Raw genomic sequence first — 23,006 nt, 5'->3', positions numbered from 1 at the left:
ACAATTACTTTGAGGCTCTGTGCCGTAATTATCGTAATTGACCTTGAACTAATACAAAAGTACAACCTGAAAATTATGTCATAATTCTAGTTACAATTCTTGTAAACTTTTCCCGGCCGTAAACCTTGCGCAAGTTATGATACTCTCTCTGTCCGGCTTAGTGTTTTTTAATGAAATAACGTTCCCTTTTATAGAGGCATGTGTCCCTAGGGACCTTACATAATCCCGCAAGGACTTATATAACTTCGTGCAAAACAGATAAAATCAAAAACCATTCAGTGGATAAAGTCAAGAAATTGTGATATCATAGAAGGTAAATAAAGAAGACAGTTCTCCAAGTTTAAGGAGTGTACGTTGTCCCAAAGTTGAGATATTCGTCGAAATGTTCCGCGCAAATTTACAGAGCCTAGTATGGAGCCGCCATGTTGGTGTTCCTCTGTGGTATACCAATATGGCGGTCGAAAAATAGTGTTAACATCTGGAACTTACTTTGGCTATCTAGGACACTGATTAACTGCACTGAACAAACAAACATTTAAATAAGTACTTTTCAAAATACTTTAACGTCTTAAATGGCTAAAAATCACGAGATAAATATATATTTTTCGACAAACGCGATCGTAGCTTTACGTCATGCACCGCCATAACTCTGAAATTCAAAATGTCCTAGTTTCCAAACGATGGACGCTATTGAACCGGAAAGTTGTAAATAGATATAAAATTAGTACCTCTTATGCCTGATGAGGATAAAAACTTAAGTGGCTCTTTAGTTTTGGATTTAAGAATTTGATGACGTCTCGTGAAAACGCTCTATCTTGGCGTTTTAAGGGTGTTGTCAGATTATTTGCTGCACGTGAAGTCAAGTAAGGTATACTACAGAGCGAATACGTGGGGAAACTAGAGGCAAAAGGCATTCAGAAGAGGGAAAAAAAGAAGAATCAATGCAGACTTTGATTTGCGTCTATCTTCGTAAGAGTGGCCTTTGGATTTTATTTTAACCAAAGTCTTTAAGTTTGTAGTTCCAGGACTTCAACATGGAATCTTGTGTTTGAGGAGGCCGAATTCTAACTGAGATTTGCTACAAACAATGGTTTCCAGTAATTTCTTTACGGAGTATTAAACTTCACGCCGAGTGAATTGCCATTTGAAATTTACGTACGCGCGCTCATCGGTTTTTCCAACATTTCGAGTTCTTGAAGTCAAGGAAGCGTAAACCTCCTTCTTTCAGCTTACAAGCGCAATGAAGCTACACTATATAAAAGGAGTGTTACAATGGGCTAGGCATGTATAAAGTAGTGATGTCAAGTTGAAAAAGTCTCGTAGACGTTTTCAAATTCTGTCGTCGTGTCTTCGTGTGGAGCATCTCGTGCTCGAGCGAAGATACTTCATAATACGAACACTGTTTGCTTGCCATGATAGTGTGCCTTTGACCAGAATAAATGTACTTCAGCTAAAACAATCGCGCAACGACAGAGGTTTGATTTTCAGACTATTGACTAATGAGACAGTGCTAACTGCAGAAAACACAAGTACAATCAATATTTGCTCACACTTTTAATTCAAAAATCCTTCAATGAAAAAAAGTAACGTTGGTTGTGGCGGAAAAAGGAAACTGCATTAAGTGCTCTAATGTTGAAATAAATCACTACAATAAATACTGAAATAAGTACTGAAACAAAAAGTTAGAAACGCCCATCTAAAAATAACCAGTGGATTTTAACAGAAGACGAGCATCTATGGTAAATTCTTTACTACAAAAATGATTTAACATAAATAAAACAACATTCAACAACAATTGTCCACCAATAAATAATACTTACAAGGTAAACAAGTCGTTGCCACTTCTTTCAAAAATTGAAAAACTTAAATTCTTGTGAAGACAAGAATGATCTTCGCAGTCAGGTGCACAACACAACTCACTTAAATTCTTCTTCACCTAAATTTTAATTTTAACCAAAAGTTGAATTCGCTCTCGACACTTCCAAAGCATAAAAACAGCAACAAGATCTCTATAAAACACTATAACCTTGTAAAAACATTCATTAATTCATTCATGAAAATTTACAGCAAAAACAAGCTAACCCTGCTCCAACTGTCTGATAAAGAATATATTATTATTTGTTCTATTTTATTAATGAAAAAAGGCAGTGGAAAACCTCTGCATTAATTACAACAACAACAACAACAACAAAACTGAGGAAAATGAAAGAGGCCAATTCGCATACGTCGCGTTTTGAACAACATCACCCCAAGAATCTCACGTTCGTTGTTTCCAATTAATTTCACTCGTCGTTTCTTGTTTGTATTATGTTTATTATTTTACACACTGGATCTAACACAGTCCATAGGATTGTACACACGGCAATCCCTGGGTAGCAAAACGATACACGTTCGCTCAAAAATGCTGCCAAACCAGACGATGCAATGCAGCTTCACACAAAACGCAATGGCTGGCGCTTTCACTCAACTCTACATGCAGCAAGAATGCATGTATTTTTCCGTAAGAATGATCTCTCGAAAGCTTATTATCGAATATTCTCCAGATGCCATTTAATGTAATTATATTAATATACATTTTTTGAAACTAATTTTTATCCCCTAGATTCAGGAAATGGGCCTGTTTGACGATGCCAAGCTTTCTCGATTTTTTTCCTTCAAAGAAAAATAGCCCTACCGGTCGAATGATCATGCCAAGTTTTGTAAATGTGCGACGCCTGTGTCGTCCTGGCATACATTTCTTTGTAAAATTGGCAAGTTTTTGGGTCCCATATTTTCATGAGTTTGCAACAGACTCATATGAAACTTCGCATATTACTAAATTCGGTATGATAAATTAATCTATGGGTAGTTTCTTGTTTATATGAAAAATACTAAAATTGTTAAAACTACGACATATTGTAAATTTTCTTGACCTTTTTAGAAAAAGTCCGTTAGAAAAATCGACAAATATGTATTAACCTGTTGGACCATAACATACGAGATTATCACAATCCTCCGTGATACTATACCCATGATTCTAAGCGCGCGAAAACTTAAACAACGCTCATAAAAACGCACAGAAAAAATCTACCATCTTCAAACCTAGCATACAATATGTATAGCACAGGGACAAATGTTGCAAAAATGACATTCCTTGTGTTTGATCGGCTGTGTAGGGTTCACATGGCATTGACGTATAATGCACAACCGCCCTCGTTTCTCATTACGGGGATTGAGAAACCAGCACCAAGTGCTATATTTCACTCTTTTTAATGAGCCCGGACTGATAGAGAGGGCTAATCAAGTAGATCATGATGTTCTGTTGATAATGTGTCATCTCTTTTCAGCATTTCTTTCAGCTCTGAGAAACAAAGCAATTTCAGAACTGTTAATAAGAAGAAGAAAGGAGTCTATCAATAAAGTCACCACAGTTTAAATCTTCAGAATGATATACTGAGCAGTTCTCACCAAAACAAAAAGACAAAACAAACAGACAAAGTGCAAAAATAGCTGTTTCTACCCGTTAACAACTGTTGCCCGTCACGAAATATCTTTGGTTTCTGCCTTAATATACGCTGTGATTGGCTAAAAATAATACAAACAGTCACTCACCTCAGAGATTTCCGTCTTTCTTTCTCAAACTGAGTTTCAGGCGCCTCGCATTCATACGACATTAAAGCCAGATCTGACAAAATACAGAACAAAAACTCTAGCAGTCAGATAATAATAATAATAATAATAATAATAATAATAATAATAATAATAATAATAATAATAATAATAATAATAATAATAATGTAGGATCTGTAAGCAGGGTAATGAGACCATTAGCCATATTGTAAATTCGTGCTCGAAACTGGCACAAAAAGAATACAAAAGGAGACATGATAACGTGGCTAGAGCAATCCATTGGGACCTGTCAGGAAAATGTGGGTTTGAACGAAAGGAGAGATGGTATGACCATGTTCCAGACAGTGTGCTTGAAAATGAGGATTACAAACTTCTATGGGACTTCAGTGTACGAACAGACCATGAAATAGGGGCTAGGAGACCAGATTTGGTGATCATTGACAAGAGAGACAAGAGCTGTCAGATTATAGATGTGGCAATTCCAGAGGATAATGGGGTGAGAGAGAAGAAAGATGAAAAAGTTGAAAAGTATCAAGATCTAGCAAGAGAAGTTCGAAAAATGTGGGGTGTGAGGACAAAGGTTATTCCAGTGGTAGTGGGAGCATTGGGATCAATACCACTGAGATTGAAGGACAATCTGAGAGCCATTGAGGTGGGCATTCCTGTTGGACTGATCCAGCGATGTGCATTGTTGGGGTCGGCAAGAATTCTTAGAAAGGTGCTGGAGATGTAGAAAGAAGAGAAAAAGCAAACAAGGGGTGTTTCTTGGCCTCCCTAGGCAACTTGTTGTTGCCCGGAGCCAATGACGAAACCAGCTTCAATATCATCAATAGCTGTGCGAATCTTTAATAATAATAATAACTAATACTACTATTATCAATATACTAATACTACTATCATCATCATAACATTAATTAACATATTCCATACAAATTGGTATATACAAGGTAAAAATAAGTAAAAGAAATAAACTATTAAAACCTATTTCAACAGTGTTTACATAATGGCTCCCTCCTGGGTTTCAACGTCAATATCGGTATATTACAAGGTAAAAGTAAATAAAAGAAATAAACTATTAAGACCTATTTCAACAGTGTTTACATAATGGCTCCCTCCTGGGTTTCAACGTCAATATCAATGTTCTTAAAGTCACAAAAGGCTTTCCTTCTAGCTCTTGAACCTCTTAGGCTGATTAGTGCGGATCTTAGTAAAGCGAAGGATGTCCTTGCTCTTATCCAGGAGATTGTTTTAGCATAATGTTCTCCTTTCTTGATGGAGATCAGCTGCGCCAGTCTGGAATGGTATTGCAAGCATTCGTTTCCCATGCCGCCTGTTGACGTGAAAAGAAGGGGTGTAAAAGTTCCTCGTTCGATATCCAAGACCCTCCTCGCGTAAAGACGCTTCTTCTCGTTCTCATGATTGCGGTATATCTGTTGGAGCTCTAGGTCCCTATACGAATCAGCATTAGGGTGACAAACCCTCACGTCAAAGAATGCTGATCGTTGGTTCTCCCAGAACCCGCGCGCATGAATATCTAATCTCGCATCTGGAGCTCGATTAGAACCTCTTTCCAGCTGTTCACCCGAGATGTCTTGTAGGACAGGCTCAATCTCAACATCGGTACAAACCATATTCAGGAGTTCGGCTTCTTAGTCCCTCAGCTCATTGTGACGTTGGGTAACGAACCCACCTCTCTTGCATATCATTGCGTGGTCCACTGTAAAAGCATCACCGCATACACAGGTGGAGGGGATATCATCAACCGGCCAATCGTAGCGCAGTTTGATTGCATCGCGGAACTCTCTCTTATTTAGATTGAAACCCATTTCACGAAGGGGGAGTACCGTCAGCCAAACAGATGACCCTTTTTCCGCAGCAAGGTCAAGTGCCCGTTGGACTTTCTGTGGGGCTACCCCTCTGATATGCTCTGCCCTGTCTTGGAGCACCGTTGCTCTTTCACTCCTCATTGCCTGTTGTAGTGGCTTGACCAAAGAATCATCCGGCATCTGATGGGATTGAGCCACGATCTGTTGGACCAGCGGGATAGTAACTTTGACGGAGGAGGATTGCTCAAGATTTGCGTCAAGACACGGGTTTGTCATGCCAAGCCCCCCTAGACGGACTGGCAGTGCTAGAATGTCCCTGTCCAGCCGAGTGCACCTATGCTCCGTAATTGCAGGGATGAGCACCTTAGATATGGCATTCTCCAAAGGCTCCAATAATTCTTGAATATCAGGCAAAGTTCTCAAAAAATAGGTCCATCGGTGCTTGAGGCCAAAGGTGTAAGCAGCATAACACGCTTGAGGCTGAGAAAGAGCAAACTCTGCCAGCTTGGTAATCTCGCTGACCCAGTTGGTCACCTTCTCGCTAACGTATTCCTCTAGATATTCCCGTGAACCTATCACCGCACCCAGATGTTTTTGTCCCTCTACCGTCACATTGACAGCCGTGTCCTTGAACACTTCTTTCACGCTTGCCTCTTTATCTGGCTTTGAGATAATCCAACATTTCTTGGGGTTGGGAAAATAGCCAAAGACTGGGCCGAGGCTGTTGAGGACATCCCACCATTTCTTGATTTCCAGTACAGAGCCAGCTCCACAGGCATCGTCAGCAAACCAGCACTGTTTAGTACTGGAAGCTGCCTGCAGGCTTGTGATCAGCGGCTGCACACTTAGGGCGTAGAGGGCCATAGCAAATGGGTCACCCTGTGTTGTTCCTTCAGCTGACATGATCTCTTTGCCGCCGGTAATAAACAAGCGTGCCGACTTCCTGTAAGTATTGATGGCATATGCTGCAATTACAGGGCAGAGAACCCGGATATTATGCAGTGAAGTTGCTCTGTTAAGTGCATTGAATGCATTAGAAGCATCGATGAGCAGTACCGCGTCCGTGTCATCTGCTTCAAATATGGCACGCATAGCATGTATAGCAGCCTCGCTGCCGGACTTTTGACCTGCGCATAGCTGGAGTGAACCACTCGCCTCAACCACGTCTCCCTTAAAAACGTTCATTACACACTTTCCAATAATCCTTCGTATCACCTCGCCGACCCCTATAGGCCTCACTGCACCTTCACCTTTATCCAGGGGAATCAATCGGCTTGCCACCAGTGGCTCTATGGTTGCAGGGTCGATATAAGTAGTACATAGAGTCCTTGTCATTGTGGCTAACGCCTCGCATAATTTTGTAGACGACTGTTTAAAGGATTTGCAAGCCATCATTCTTCTAAAACCATTAGCGTCAACCCCGCATGGTCCCCCTGATCCCTTTGTTCTTAACGCAGCCTCCCTTATCATCTCACCATTTATCTCTGAGTACACCGATTCAGGGATATCATCATTAATCGGCCCGAAGAGAAGTGAGCCCAACGTTGTTGGTTGTGGGTTTGGATGTTTCTCTTTCAACTGGGCCATGACGTCATCCGTTAGCTCCAGCACGCCCCCTGTTGATGTTTCACTAAGGAAACGCAGCGCTGAATTGATTTGTCCTTCGAGCACAAGCTTATAATAATAATAATAATAATAATAATAATAATAATAATAATAATAATAATATTACCTTGTAATATACCGATATTGACGTTGAAACCCAGGAGGAAGCCATTATGTAAACACTGTTGAAATAGGTTTTAATAGTTTATTTCTTTTACTTACTTTTACCTTGTGTATACCAATTTGTATGGAATATGTTAATTAATGTTATGATGAATTTTAAATAATAATAATAATAATAATAATAATAAAATACCCAACTTGATTAATACAAGGTTCGTACTCTTTCGAGCTTTCGGCGTATTCCACGACCTATGTTAAGCAGTTGATCTCAAAGTATTGTCAAAACAATCTATTATTTACGGTATTTTCCCACATTATGATGCACAGAATGCGTGCTATTGTTTATTGTTTACTGGAATTAATACTGGTTTTCTGTGTCGTCTGTTATTTTTTCAACTTTTGATCTTTTTCCCTTTTTATTCTCAGAAAGTATATTGCTTTTCCATGACTTTCCATATCTCACACTTCAATTTCATGACTTTCCAGGTCTTGAAAATGAAATTATAATATTCTGTCACATACCAGGTTTCCATGATCCGTACGAACTCAAATGACGTGTCTCAGCCCGTTTTAATTCTTCTGACTGACCAAAGTACATGTTTTGTGGCAGCAAAGTCCAAATACTACAATTTTTTATTTTGATATTACATTGAACAGGCAAATAAAAGTATGACGCGTACGGTGATAACTTACTTTTTTCGGACAAGACTGGTACAGTCATCAAGTAATTCAACACAGTCCGGTTGCGATCATACTTGCACTTTGAAAAAAACAAAACAAAACAAAACAAAAACAAATAAAAACGAAAGCTAAACAGAACAACAACAACAAAAACCAGTGGTACTAGGTTACAAAAGACATGACTGCATTCCTGGTAACCAACGAATCTCTCGAGATTATCTATCCAAAATTTTTTCACTTGTTTACGAACTTGAGAAATGGCACTATGCAACCCTGGTTTTACGTAAGCTGTTACGCTGAGTACAATTGATATACAATAACATGACGACAAGCAAAACAAAAAACAAAAAAAAAACGCAACTCTATGTCAATGGTACATTGTATATACTACCATGGGGAAGGACGAACTACCCATAACAACGACAAAGAAACGTAAATTTATACATACGAAAAAAGGCCATGCTCAATCAAAACTTACAGCTACTTCCTTCCATGTGACAAAATCTGTTATCAACTTTGAGAGCCGCCAAAATTTCTACAAGACAAGTTAACAGTAACGCAGTGACGTTTGAGCAAACCACTAGAAAATGCTTACTGCCTTGAAGACAACAGACCTGAAATAAACAAAATAGTATAAAGGACCACCTACCTCGAAGTTTATGTGTCCATTCGGAAGTCTGCGAAAAGAAAACCAAAAAAAAAAGATTAAATAAGATACACATGAAATCACATACCTGAAAAAGCAACAACAACGGCAACAACAACTGAAAAAATATATCAACCTGTTGGAGTGACCCTCGTTAAGAAAATAAACATCTTTGACAAACAAGCTGAAGAAAGGGATCGTGAATTCAAACTGAAAGTAAAATAACAATAACAATTAGCACACCATTGTCTTACCACAGGGAAGCGTAAGAGACGCAGACCCCAGCACACCTGGAGGCGCACAAAAATGGCAGCGTTAGATGAGAGAAGCTCACGTGGCGAAACGCACTGCTCAAAATAGGGTCAGGTGGCGGGCACTAGTGGATGAACTAAGTTCCATCAGGAACGAAGAGGATTGAGTGAGTGAGTGAGTGAGTGTCATGCACTCTTTTGAATCGAAGCGGGAGATTAAGGACGCAGGATAATACTTACCCTTCCCCCCTTGCTTTCGGTAGCCACTTTGAACATTGTTCGATAGCAAGCAAAGTTTGAGGCTGGATTCATCTCTCGTTCAAGTCGGTCAAACTTTCTGCATTTTACTCTGGACCACTGAAAATGATCAGAAAATACTTATAATCCTGGGTGGACAGAGGCACCGTGGGAGAAAAGTGTCTTCATCAACAATACAACGCAGTAATCCTTGGCAAGTTCAGGCACCCAAGTCTCCCACAGGGCACTCTGATTAGATTTTGTTACATTGTAAAACGTTCATACACACAACAATACAGCAATATAATAACCTTTATAACAAAGTAGGGAATAAAAAACAAAACAACATAAATTGGAACGTGTTTACTTCAACATAGCCTCAGGGGTAAGCGATTAACTCATGAGAAATTTCTACTGCACTTTGAACAAGGATTAAGCGAAGAAAACCTGGTTTAGATACAAATATAAGAATGAAACTTACCGTTTTCTTTAATCTGGCCACAGGACTCATGTTTAACCCAGCTGTAATTAAAACCAAATGTTTAAATAATCAGGTATTTTATAGCTTATTTTAGAATTATGCTACTTCAGCCAAGTAGCTGTTGCTGGTTACTTAACTGATAAAACATAAATATGCTATCAATGAAACCATTCAAATGTAATCTTCCATTTTCGTGGAAGATTTGGGTGGCTGGGCAATGGAGGAAGAATCACCTCAGCTTGATTTCCGGCAAAACGATCAATGCAATCCCTGCCGCAGTCTTCTATAATTTTCACCCCTAATTGGTTTCCTCATTGCCTTTCTGTTTAACCATGGTTTCAAACCATTCAGTGATAGTAAACGCGAAATATACGCCAAACCTTGTCTTACCAATAATAGCCATTGCTGAGTTGAAATTCCCTTTGTCATAACACTCGGTCGCGACCTCAACATAATATTCAACGATTTTTGCCCGGTGTTTTTTCTTGTTTCCCTAAACAAAAAGCATATTAATCACTAATTAGCAACTCGTGAGTGACTAAAAAAGACATGTACCTAATGTGATAAATACAGTCTGTCTCTCAACTTACCAGACAAACTTCAGTTGCCACAAGATAACCCAGTCGGTTGAACCATTCGATGTAGGCCTCTAAGCTACTTGTTCTCTTGATATAGCTAAGTGTAGACTGTAAATAAAATAAATCACCATGGAGTCAAAACATTAACACATTGGTTGGTTCTGCCATCCTTGTCTATTCGCTGAAAGGAAAGCGAAATTCTTCTTGATTTTTAGCCTACAAGTAAAAATACCAAAATTTAGGTCTCTAAACTTTTACTCGATATAATCTTACCAAAGGCTGCAATTACACAACTCGGTCCAGATTTCTATAAGTGATAATCAACTCGGCTATGCGTTAGTGAAAAACGAAGTTGGAAGATGCATACAGAATATTCATCTATTGAGCGTTTTTGTTTGGAATCAGATTGTAAATAATTTTAACTTTATGTCGCTAAGGTATATTTTAATATGTAAAGAGTGTCCCCAGTTACTTTTTCAAGCTAAATACCATTGACACTTAAATAAAGTCTTTCATTTCGTTTCATTTCATGAAATAATTAGAAGCAGTTTCGAGACATTACGAATGTACGTATTTGTTCCTGGACTGTGAGTTCAAGCTTCGTGACAACGAAAGAAACAAGTCGTTTGATCTTAAAAATACTGTAAATGTGTAGTCAGGCATGATAAAAATATTAAAATATTTGCTGTCACTGACTAAAAAAGGTTTGATTTGGACATTTTGGACATATGCTTCTTCAGCATAAAAAAATATGCGTTAAAAACGGCGTCAAGATGTAATTGAGGTCTTCAGAAATGAGCGAGATTCCCAGTTGGGATTGGCCAAAATAGTGTACTTGACTGGAATCTGGATGTGCTCATTAATATAATTCTGGTAACGCATCAAATGCCAAGCTTCTAGAAACAACCTTCGCGACCACTGCGAACAGCGGTCCACTATCTGTACATCATCGAGATCAAATTAGTGACAAAATACATTTCGTGTTGTTGTTCACTGACAGATTGATTCTTTCAGAGATGGTCGGATCGGTTTCCAGCCTGTTCCTAGTAACCTGCAGTGTTAGGGTCGTCGGTACTGATGTAAAGAGTGAAATGACATCAAAGGAAACCATGATCTCCTGCGGGTAGATGGTGTTAGAGGAGACCTTCTCGACGAAATCGCTGCTCTTTTTTACATTGTTTCATGTCAATGTGTCAATGTAAAAATTAACACTTAATGAGTGGTCCAGAGGGGAACAGTGAATTTTGTTTCCCGAGAATCTCAATGTTTCCCGAGAGGAAGGCGAGGGAAACACTGAGATTCGAAAAACGCGCTGGGATTCCAGCGACAGCATCAGGCCACCTTCAACTGCACGCTCGGATCACGTGCAACAGCGGTCAACATTTCGCGGGTAACAGTGAACTGTTTCCCGTTTGACGTGAAAGTTTTCGCAAAGTTGCCCGCTCATGGCATTTGGCGGTAAACAGTTTCATTGTTAGATGTCATGTTACCATGAACTAGCCGATGAATGAGCGCGCTGTAGCGGGAAAAACGCCAACTATAGAACAACAAACATTTTAATATTTTTAAGTCGATTGATCTTACTCTCAAATCCGCTTCATCTCTTGGAATGAAAGTTTGCACAAACTCCTCTGGTCCTATGTTGGCAAGTCTTTCCTGGTAAAAAACATGTACAAGTAGGTTGATTGAAAGGTTTCTTATCTGTATAGTAAAGTCAGTATGCTAAGTTCATCTTGTCCGTTTCAGCTAGATGTTATGGGAAATGGAGCTGCGTTAAAGTACAACAAAACAGGCAATTTTTTTTTGGCCTCCTTCTGTTTGCTATGGAGATTTCCGAACTGCTAAGAGTACATATTAGGAAACGGCCAGAGACTAATTTAAGGGAACCCCATAAGGAAGGGAAGTTAGTTATTTACATGATGTTGATAAGATACATGTAGTATTACCATCTCAATGTGACATAGCTGTTGGGCAAGTATCACAGGATTAGGGCAAACCTCCAGACAACACTGGCAACAAAAATATCAATACATTAAAATAACGTATGAAAGATCAACAGGAGAATTCCAGTATAATTACAAATCGTTCACATTTTTATTGGCTAATGCCGTAGGTTTATGCTGTTTATAACGGACAACGGGTTTTGACATAAAAATGGGTCTAAAAGGGTGCTAGAATACTCGGACGAACCAAACAAGGCATACCAGCGAACGAACGTACGTGGCTGAGAATGAACGTACAAACGAAGGAGTGAACGAATGCACGAAACGAATGGATGATTCACAGACAAGCAAAAGTACAAAAGAAAAGACGAGCGATCGAACGGACGTACATTGTACCAAAGAACGTACAGCTGAACAAACGAATGAACTACGGGTCGAAGGAATAAGCAAATAACACAGGTTAGAAACAAGTTATCGCTACTTCCAGACATACTTTGTATTTTGTTGAACCAGTCAGTTTTCTATCTTCTGCAGCTGCTGTTGCCTTCAACAAAATCTCCTCATACTTATCCAATAAAGCTAGCTACAAAGACAAAATATTGATACTGCAAGTCTTTATGTGTTGTAATTTAGTTGGAACAGTCTTATCAACAATTAAATGAACATATAACGTTGGAAAAATCATTTACAACACTACGCGCAATTTTGACCGTTAATATAATCTTACGAAAGAAGAATTACAAGAAAGCTAGAAATAGTAATTTTTCAAATAAGTTTATTAATCTACGTTCTCAAAAAATGCCAGCAGTAGATCAACGGAAGTAAAGTAAATGAAGTTTGGCACGCTGTTTCTTTAAAATTTGTCCTAGTTTCTGGACAAGATAGTCAAATTCATTACATCCATGGACATATATAGCTGCTTTCCTTATGGTAAAGAGCCAATTCTATTGCTACATTGTATATATTTTCTGATCAGATAGACGTTGTGGCAAAAGAGTTTTCCCTTGGAAAGTTGACACGTCATTTGCCATGACGACAAGAAATGTTCCTTAGCAAACACTAGTAACTTCCACAGGTAAAATCAATTTTCATAAGGTTTGCAACTAAGAAAGGCTTTACGTTAAAAAATTCTATTGGAAAAAAAGAGCTATTACTGAAAAGAGAAATGGTCTTTACTACACATACTTTTTTGAATAACGACTGAGTCATCTGGCCAACCATGTTTCTTAAATCCTTGGGGCAAAATAGGAATGGGACAAATTAATATAATAAAAAGTTGATAAAAAAAAGATAGCCATAATATCCTAATCAACTCAAATTTTCACATCATCACTTCCAGTAAGTTTATGAATTCCTTCTTTTACCATGAATTTTCTACACAACAGAATCACGTCTCATTAGCAACTAAGACAAAATCGTAAGAGTATATAATAATAAGATAATAACTTGAGTTCACATACATCTGGATTCTGTTTTGCGTTTTCGCCAAAGGCTACAGTATTTCAAACGATACGTCCCATTTTATAAATTTTTAGTCCGTGAAAACAATTAATTATTTACTTTTCACGGTAGAAAAATATCACAAGGTCTGCACATACCAGAGTGAGTGATGCACAATAACTGGTAATATCTTTGATATGCATCATCATCACTTCATCCTTAAAGTCATTTGGAAACGTCTCCGTCCATTCGCTGCATGAAACAAAGTTACAATAAAATACTATGATAAACAAAGTCACTATTTCCAAGCATTTAGCAAAGGCACATATACCAAGCAAAATCACTGATTTTAACGTCCTGATCTGGCTTAAGGATTCAAACACCGACCACAGTGCATTTGTGTATGGATTGTAAAACAACAACAATCTTTATTTGTACTTCTTCTTCCCTTCAATTAATAATTGCATACAGAGAGTTCCAAGAGTAAACGTAGAGTACTCAGGCTGACTGGAATAACCATAGGGGCTAGGTGATATAAGTATAAATGTTCAATGCACTGAAATAAGTCAGCCCGTTTAAAAAATTGTATTATGACGTACCTCAAAAGTTGAACCAAATTACAGGCTAGCACCTTAGCCTAAAAAAATAAGAGTTAAATTAAAGACTTATAATTTGTAAAAGCATTTCAATATATTCATATATTGGTAGATTAATTCCTCACCAGTAAATTGAAAAGTAGCTTAAAATGTTGTTCCTTCAGCAACCAAATTTAAAGAAGTCCACCAAAGTATTACAGACTGATGATCATGTCATGCATGTGGGCCAAAAGCTAAATGGAAATGTATATGTTATGGATTGCTCATCTTGTAAAAATTAGTCTACATTTTCAAGTTTGCTGATTACAGGCTATCTCAGTGTCTCTCATTCAAGCGTTCATTGTTTCCCTCCACTTGTTTAATTACCCTTTAAACTTCCATTTCTGCATCAAAAAGTGATTACAAATATCCATTACATCATTTATCAGTTAAAACACTTCAGGGACCACAGTTGCTACCACTAACCTTCTCGGGAGTTGCACTTTTCAATTGCTCAGCACAAGCCTGAGATTCAAATATATAAACAAAACAATGAACAGTGGCTGAGAATCTATAGTAAGTAACAAAAAATGAGTATATAAATGTACATGTATAGGTATATACATAATTATGACAATCGAACTGGCAAAGAAACTAACAAAAGTACTGCATTTGTAACAAGTATTAAAATTACTTGTGCTAGTTGTGCTACTAACTAAAATTACTAAGCTAAATTAATAACTAAAATTGCACTACTTCTTTACCTACCTTACATATATTTTACACTTGTTAGAAAACTGTATGTTACTTACAATATTGTATCAAGCATTAAAAAGGAAGTAAATATGCATGCAATATTTTACTACACACACTGTAAAGCACTTTTGGACATTTATGGAAAAAGTTCTAATATATAAACGACTATTATCATCATCATTATAATTATTATTATTATTACTATTATTATTATTATCTCAAACCATTTGTTAACTGCTACCAAATGTCAATAAAAGTAGCTTAAGTTTTTATAATTTTGTCATTTGCATTTACAATAAATGTAATAACATTTACAACTTGCTATAGTAGTCAGACCACGTGAAATCAATTGATTGTTTACAAGTATAAGGCAATTTAGTACAGCGCTAGAAAACAAACACTATTTTAACGAGACTTCATCAATAATTAATAATTTATAAACAATTAATCAAACCTTTGAGATTCTCGAAAGCAGGTCACTGGGAAGTATAAACAGTCTTGAACAAAGAAGAAATGCAAACACATATGTTCTCTGGAAATAGGAAGACAACACTGCAATATTAGTATTATTAATAAAACAATGATATGTGATCTATCAACTGAAAATTAATAGATATTAAGGTTAGCACAAGCCTATTTAAGTCTTGTTACTTTTTATATTTGATTACAATTAATACTTGCACTATCACAACAATTAGTAGTATTGTTGTTTTAAAACTACTATTCTGCTCGGTGAGGCAATGATGACATATTTTTAAAAATGCACATATTGTATTTCATGTGTCCAGATTCACTAATTGCCTATTACAGAACACATTTTCTCCCAAAATGATTAAGCTGGAACTACATACTAGAAGTAGAGCAGTCTGTCTGTGTTACAATGCCACAACATGCACAAACTGTTTCTTGTGATTTCTAATTCCTCTTAAAAGAGCTCTGTTTGCACGATGAACAATAAGATGTATTTCATCCCATCCTTTTTTTGGCTACTAAATAAATTTGATAGAAAAACCTTTCAGTCAACTATGAGTTAAAATTTATAAAGTGTAGGGCCTCTCAAATATCATGGACAAGTGGTTTTCACTGTTAATCCAAAGATAATACCAGAGTATTATTAAATACTACTGTTATTAAATCCAGGAGTTTTCAATGGCTTAGCCATCATGGTATACTGAGCAATTAAATAACCATCAGGTCTGGTCTAATTTAATTTCTCTATTATAGTAGCATTTTTTGATAAAACAATTACATTGTGTATTCACTTGCTTGTTAAGTACGTGAGATGACTATAGCTAGCACACAGCTATCAACCCATATCCAATGTGTGTTTGTGGAATAATTGTTAAATATAAATTAATAGAAAGTATATAGTATATAGTATATGGCATATGGCATATGGTATATGGTATATGGTATATAGTGTATAGTGTATAGTACATGTATATAATATACATAATATCTAATACATAATATTATACATTGTACAACTATTAATGAGAGGGTAGCAATATATTTAATACTGATCATTAATCTATTGTTATACAAGTAGCTACCAGAAACAAAAAAAATAAACTATATCTTCAGAAATCTAGCTTACATCAGGGTAATAATTTGGAAGAGGAACCAAGCGTTCAATAAGACCACTCAGTGTACCGGAAGTCACATGTCCATCCTTAAATACCACATCCTGCAAACAAATTTTTCTCTCATTTAACAACTTGAACAATACAGATTTACAATTGATGTACATGTAATTTTAAGCAACATCGATAATTTACATGTAGGATGGGCATGCATATGGTTTCCATCACATACTCTTCTTTACTGGTTAAATGTTATACTGGTTTGGATCATATGATTACTTTTAGTGTTAACACTTTACATGTATTACAATCGTGAATAAGCGAAGCTGTAAATTTTATTTTGCCATATCTGCAATATAATGAGGACATAATTATTCATTTAGCTGCAGTTACATACCCCTGTGAAGTCTGATGGATGAGCCGGATTTCTTGATGGAAGTAAGGTGGTATTCTTTTTCACAGACTACGGCACGGAAAACAAAAACAAAGCCACCTTAAACTATTTCTGATCAGTTTCACTTGACTAATTAAAAGCATCAAAATTATGAGAGACAGTACAGTGGTACTCTAAATAACACCACTATTTTCAAATAGCTTAGTTAAGGTCTATTACTCTTGTGGTCATTGTCACAGTTTTTTGAAGGTCACTGGAAATTCCAAGGGGGTTTCATAAACAACAATCATCAATAAGGAAAGTATAAAGCTAAAACGGAATTTCCAGGGGGGTGTATGGAGGTTCAGAATAAAATCCTTCCATGGGAGCGGTATGGATATTTTCTGGAACAACAAATTATATTAAGGTTACCTCATGATGTCAAGTCCTTTTTTCAATAAGTACAGTCAAAACCATTTCAATCAAATCAAGAATTGAGCTAGGAGCCTAAGTTTTCTATGAGTGAATTAATTGTCAATGAGGTGTGCTGAGTTGACTATCACTCATAGGAAATGACAGCAAGTAGTCCAATGGTTTAAGTAAACACTCTAAAGGATTACAGCACAAAACCTACATTTAACATATTTTTAAGCCTACAATGAAGAATAATTTTCAGTTTCAAGATCAGTGTACACCCAATCATTGTCTATCAATGAATAGAAAATGATGAGAGAATCAACTGAATCAGATTCACAGATTTCCAATATATCACACCTGAGTGGCTACTAAATTCAAATAAAAGACTGTATGTGTACTTCTATTCAATCTTGTTCAACTCTTACATTGCTATTATGGTTTTCCCAATCTTCTTGTACAAGATTTCCAAAGATGGTGGGCTGTCAAACAAGCAGAGATGAGCTACAGATCATAAATTATCACTTTTATCTCAATGCACTACAACTTAAATTCAAACAATAATATTTATCTACACAATCAATGGAAATGGATAAATTAAGAATAACTTAATTAGAATACAAAATAATGTTCAATAAGATGCAATTTCCAACAATATTGTGCACATGCAGTACCTTTTGTGACTTCAGGAAAATGTGAGAATCAATGAGACAATTTAAATAAACTCATAGTCTCTAATTAAACAACTCAGTTGTACAACTTATGTAAAAACGAGTTTATTACAGTTACCCTTGCTTTGACAGTCTGCTTAAATCCAAGTGATGGAAGACTTCTAGTGGACTATAAGAAAGACAAAATCATTTTCTTAAACTTGAAGTGCTTGCTTGTGATTACATGTACAAGCAAACAACCAATGTAGTGACTAATCAAAATCTGATTGTACATCAAATTTAACACTTTATTTTACAAGAAGCGGCAGGTAACAAAATAGATGGTTGTTGTGAACGGTTATTATTTAAAACTTGTGGAGTTGGACACAGGTACAGAAGACAAGTGTAAGAAAGTAATTAAATCATATTATGTGCAAATAAACCTTTGCACAATTTGCTGATGTATTGCCACATCATTCTGCTCTTTTGTTCAATAAATTTTGTTCCATCCAAGATGTACATGTATATAATTTTTATTAAATTAGTTTTAATTCCTTTGTGAAAAAGGACTAGTCTACATGCTACAAGGATAATAGCTCTGAAATCTTAATCATCAGTGTTTCAACAATACTGTAATTATTATTAGATAATTATTTAATTTCTAAAACTCATAATAAGACAGTGTACATGTAGAGTAAAAATATAGCAACAGACTGTACTTCAAATTTTTATAATTATAAGGTTACATCACAAAATTGAAAATCTGTGAAAAAGTAAATTGAGAAAAATAAATTATGCAAATCTGAGGTCTGCAAGAGAATTAAGCTTACCCTCCTTTGCTTGGTTGATCTTCTCAACAATCCTCTTGCAGCTTCTTCATATTCTTTAGCCAGCTGGTGATGCTGTATTGAAAGACGTCTGTAACCATGATATTTATATTAAAATGTGAAATAATTGGAAATTAAATTAAAGATGATTTTTCCATTGTTTTGTACATGTATGCATTTATTGCCATTAACTGAAACAAACCATCTTTTATTTAGTCTTAATAATTATAATTCAATTTTGAGCATATGACATTCTGTGTAAATTGCATGTACCTTCCTAATTATGCAGATAGCAGTTTATATCTCTCTGGTCCTTTTTTTAAAGTTTCATCTGTGTATATTAGTTGTAAATGAAAATAAAATCAGCCTGGTCTATGTAATTTCAAACATTTACACACAGTCCAGTGACAGTGAAGAGTTGTTTATTTTACTCATTGAATATTGTTCTCTCCAACTTAAGATAACTAATGGCTCTGACTAATATTTTTTCAAAATAGATATAATTGTATAATTTGTTTAAAAAAAAATTACTCCTTCAGTCTGGTACAAAAGCATACATGTAGCACTTAATAATACTTACGTATAGTTTGATTTTTGACGCGTCAACTCCTTTGCCTGGAAAAATTCAAGTGAATACATACATTAATTAAACAAAACCGTAGACTTGCCCTCTTTTAATCTGTTCAAATCCTACATTTTTAATTATTCTAGGCTACTGAGTTCAAAATTTAGCCATTTAGGAGACATTCATGCAGGTGTTGGTTCTTTCACTCCTATGATCTACAAGAATTTTAATATAAGACAAGAATTTGCAAATACTTAGTTATTGGATTATTTTGATGTATGGCATTCATAGCATCCCTATTTGAGCTTACTTGCTAGGAAAAATTGGTACACACTTTTAATTACTACAGTGTCATAATAAAAGTTTCAGGACATTAAATTTGTTGTGTCAGCTAACACTGGAAAATCAAATAAGTAAAACATTGAAAATTGAAAGCAATTTAACTATAAATATTTGTCATAAAGTATTGCTGAAAATCTCTTTCAATTTAAAAAGAACAACAACAACAATTTTGATGATTAAACGGAAATACTGACCCTTTCCTTATTTTACAGCATTTAAATGTGACAGATTTTATTTTATACCTATACTATAATACTAACACAGCTGTAATAAAATTGTCAATGCACTTAAACTGACCTTCTCTACACTACTTATTCCACGCCCTGTCTCTTCATCAAGCTGTAACTCTAACTGAGTCAGTTTCTTCTTTTCTGCCTCCAGTAATTTTTCAGTCACCTGAAAAAGGTCACATTTTCAAAGTCTCATGACTGGGGACAATTAAGTAATATAGTCATGAGCGATTGAACAGCACAAGTCCTTGCATGAACTGAACACTGTACATGGTATATTAATAGTAAACTTGAACAAATAACTGACTTCTGGTTAATTGGCTGAATAAGATTTTAAGGGGATGGATGGGGGACTGCTCAATTCCCTTACCTCCAATTGAATGCCAAAGAGGCCTTGACCAAGATTCTCCAGAGTAGCAGCGCTTACATCACAAGATGCCATTTCTAACAACATTCATCAGTAAGATGAAGATTACTGTTGTTGGTATTCTACATGTTGCTCTCATCTAGCAGCTGGCCAAATTATGTGTGATACATGAAGAAGACAAATATTCAAAGTCAGTTTTAGTATGTAGATGTCTTGCACTGCAAACGAGAAAATGCAAAGTCTAACTAGCCATGATTGTCTAATACATACTGTAATGGTGCTTAACTCCATTAAATGATATTTTAGTGCTCACATTGAAATGAATCCATAAACTGAATGATTTGATCAAGGTTTCTAAATTTCCAGCAGTATGGAAAGACTCTTTACTGAGATTTGTTAATTGAAATTTTAGTATTACAATTATGTAATTTGACAAAGTTTTTTTTCTTTATTTCCAAACAGTTACAATGTGTACAATGCTATGTAGTTATCAGCCCTTGCATACTACAGAAAAATTTAGTGGTGAACAATTAAGACAACAGAGTTCATGACGGCCTAAAATTGGGCTCATAGGTGCCCAGGAAATTTTATGTTCTTAAAATCTGCATGTAAAGATATCCTAAAGCTCTTGAACTTAACTTGGGCTTTATGTTTGCTTTTATCATATAGATAGGATCCTCCCCATGCTCTGATTGTTCAAAAACCCATGTTTTATCAGAGTATAAAACATAGAAAAGGGTGTTTTATTGTTTTTTGCCCCATTATCTCTATATCATAAAGCAAATGAAGAAGCCTAAGCCATGTATTACACTGTGATATAACACTCCGGACATTTGAGAACACTCAAGAAATGTAGAAAACACTTGCCTATGGCTCGTGTTTTCTACATTTCCCTCATGTTTTCAAATGCCCATTGTGTTTTATCACGATGTAGTACACGGCTGAGGCTTCTTTATTTGTTAAATAAGAAGACAAAAACTTTTTTTCAGCAACTATCACCCCACAGTTGTCTGTTGTCTAGTAAGCTTACTGTCTTTAAAATTGTTAAATATGTACATTTGTGATAGTTGGGGGCCTGGACACAATGAAAGTTTAATTGTAAACAATTGTAAACAATTGTAAACATGAAGAAGAAAGCAGATAATCCACATGAAAATTTAGGGTATTTTTCGAAAAAAACGAAGAGTTACCTTTAGAGTTAAGTCTGGAGTTTCCAAAAAACGTAAATTAAACGAATGATTTGTCCTTTTATACCTAAAAGAAACATACAGGACAAAACAAAACTACTCACAAAACAAGAACAAACACAAAATGCGGCAAAATGCAATGGATAATCTCTAAATATTCCCGCCAGCGAATGAGGTCGATAGTTAATGCTCTCCAGTTATCGTCGCCTTTAAAATTGTGCTATTTTAAAAAAGTTCTGGAATCATTAAATTTTAAATCCACAGACTGCACTATGTACTGTGGTTTTGCAATTGTCATCGAGTAAGACGGTTATAATACATTTCCACCGTCTATTCCACTGACTAAAGCCCGACGAAAGCCATACTGTATTCGAAGAAATCATCCTGTGTTGAAAAAATATTTAGTTAACGAAACAAAACAAAAGCGAACCCGGTACGTGCGGTGTTTGACAAACGGAAATAATCATTTCGAAGCGTCATCAAACACAAACAATGAACCGGGAATATGTTATTGTCGATGTTTTCTTAAGGGCTCAACACGTCTTCAGTAAAAGCAAACTTGCTAAGAATTTAGCCTAATATCAAATCAAAGGGTATCGCGCAAGCTGTGTTCGAGCGATCCGAACACGTTTGGTTCTAGCTTTATTCCTGTACAGGCTGTTGGGTAGTGTAAATTATTAGTCAAACGAACCGAATCGAATAGAATCGACCTGTAGGAACAACCGAGCGCCGACCGGGGTTAAATTTGCACGTTCTATTACAAACAAAGCGAACTAAAATAAAGTAACACATTTGTCGGAGACGAGATATAATACAATACGCTTACTGAATATTTGTGAATACCAGGAGAACCATTAAGTGCATAATTTAGTGAATTTAACTAACTTAACATTCACGGAAAAATTCGGGTGAGCTAATTACTTAAAAGCTAGTTTATTTAATCGTGACATATTCCCTTCGAAGCATAGTAATTTAGAGTTTTATCAGCTGTGTTTAACCCTCATAATTAGTGCAAATATACATTCCTTTAAGCTAACTTCCCTCACCTTGTCGAAGGAAACGCTGAAGGAAAAACTCTCTCTTGAAATAGCGTGCGACGAACTTTCTGAAACCGTTGGCAACGCACTACGCGTTAAGTCTGGGAACAAAGCCATCTAGAAGAGTGCGCCCGCAACGCGTACATAGACAGAATATAATGTACATCTTCTTACAGGAGAACACTCCAATTGCTGTCGCAGTCTAATACTGACTAATTGTGGGAGAAATTTTTTGTTACAAGAAAACTTAAGCGGAAAGTTGTCAGAATCCAAGGTATCCGGTAGATTACATCATCATCTGCGTATGAAAATTACAATTTTAAATGTTTGCACTTGCTTTGTCAGAGATAGCATGTTCATGTGTTCAGATGAAAAAAAGTTATAACTGTTTAGCCATTATACATTGATGCTGCACACTCCCAGTATAGGATGTAGTCCTTCAAATTATTTTTCCAAGTAGTTAAACTAACCGTTTTCACCCACTGAGGAAGTAAGTAAAAGATAACAAAGATGCTAAACGTTAACGTGGTTCAGCCGACAGGAGATAACTTAGTAGAATTCTGATCTGTGAGTGAGAGGACTAGATTTACACTTCAAAACACGAAATTTAATCCATTCAGCAAGGAAGTTGAGTAAAGATGGATTAGAACTTGGGAGGTACGGACTACGGAAGGAAGCTA

The 23,006-nt window shown here is 36.1% G+C and overlaps 2 protein-coding genes across 6 annotated transcripts; both read right to left on the bottom strand.

Annotated features, from left to right (window-relative positions):
• Positions 1 to 27: 27 nt before the first annotated feature.
• Positions 28 to 22,413, bottom strand: LOC145500934 (ras-GEF domain-containing family member 1B-like). Of its 5 annotated transcripts, none has more exons than XM_081480490.1 (26): positions 22,336 to 22,413; positions 20,106 to 20,248; positions 19,803 to 19,901; positions 19,179 to 19,213; positions 18,602 to 18,689; positions 17,911 to 17,961; positions 17,550 to 17,603; positions 16,732 to 16,797; positions 16,349 to 16,438; positions 15,206 to 15,283; positions 14,482 to 14,520; positions 14,020 to 14,057; positions 13,579 to 13,672; positions 13,166 to 13,213; positions 12,474 to 12,563; positions 11,984 to 12,046; positions 11,622 to 11,693; positions 10,050 to 10,145; positions 9,850 to 9,952; positions 9,460 to 9,500; positions 8,982 to 9,098; positions 8,494 to 8,700; positions 8,323 to 8,379; positions 7,857 to 7,923; positions 3,592 to 3,664; positions 28 to 3,340 (listed from the first exon to the last, which is right to left on the bottom strand). In XM_081480490.1, the coding sequence occupies exons 2-26, from the start codon at positions 20,187 to 20,189 to the stop codon at positions 3,313 to 3,315; spliced, it is 1,878 nt and encodes a 625-aa protein (XP_081336616.1). In that variant the 5' UTR covers positions 20,190 to 20,248; positions 22,336 to 22,413; the 3' UTR covers positions 28 to 3,312. The 5 variants fall into 5 exon arrangements, with proteins under 5 accessions (XP_081336616.1, XP_081336613.1, XP_081336614.1 ...); XM_081480487.1 differs by having other exon boundaries at positions 20,106 to 21,356; positions 22,336 to 22,405; XM_081480488.1 differs by lacking the exon at positions 22,336 to 22,413 and adding an exon at positions 21,293 to 21,358.
• LOC145500935 (uncharacterized) lies at positions 5,244 to 7,082 on the bottom strand. The gene has a single exon (XM_081480493.1). The coding sequence runs from the start codon at positions 7,020 to 7,022 to the stop codon at positions 5,259 to 5,261; it is 1,764 nt and encodes a 587-aa protein (XP_081336619.1). The 5' UTR covers positions 7,023 to 7,082; the 3' UTR covers positions 5,244 to 5,258.
• Positions 22,414 to 23,006: the final 593 nt, after the last annotated feature.

Source organism: Orbicella franksi, chromosome 10 (assembly GCF_964199315.1).
Source record: "Orbicella franksi chromosome 10, jaOrbFran1.1, whole genome shotgun sequence".
Taxonomy (NCBI): Eukaryota; Metazoa; Cnidaria; class Anthozoa; order Scleractinia; family Merulinidae; genus Orbicella; species Orbicella franksi.
The sequence above is the reverse complement of the archived record's forward strand: the minus strand, read 5'-3'. Positions and strand labels throughout refer to the sequence as shown.

Coding starts and splice junctions, on each gene's coding strand:
- LOC145500934 (XM_081480490.1), bottom strand. CDS start 20,189: ATGTTGTTAGAAATGGCATCTTGTGATGTAAGCGCTGCTACTCTGGAG. Junction 12,564..13,165: donor CTCAGTCGTTATTCAAAAAA/GTATGTGTAGTA, acceptor TTGTCTTTGTAG/CTAGCTTTATTGGATAAGTA. Junction 9,099..9,459: donor TGGCCAGATTAAAGAAAACG/GTAAGTTTCATT, acceptor GATCATTTTCAG/TGGTCCAGAGTAAAATGCAG.
- LOC145500935 (XM_081480493.1), bottom strand. CDS start 7,022: ATGGCCCAGTTGAAAGAGAAACATCCAAACCCACAACCAACAACGTTG.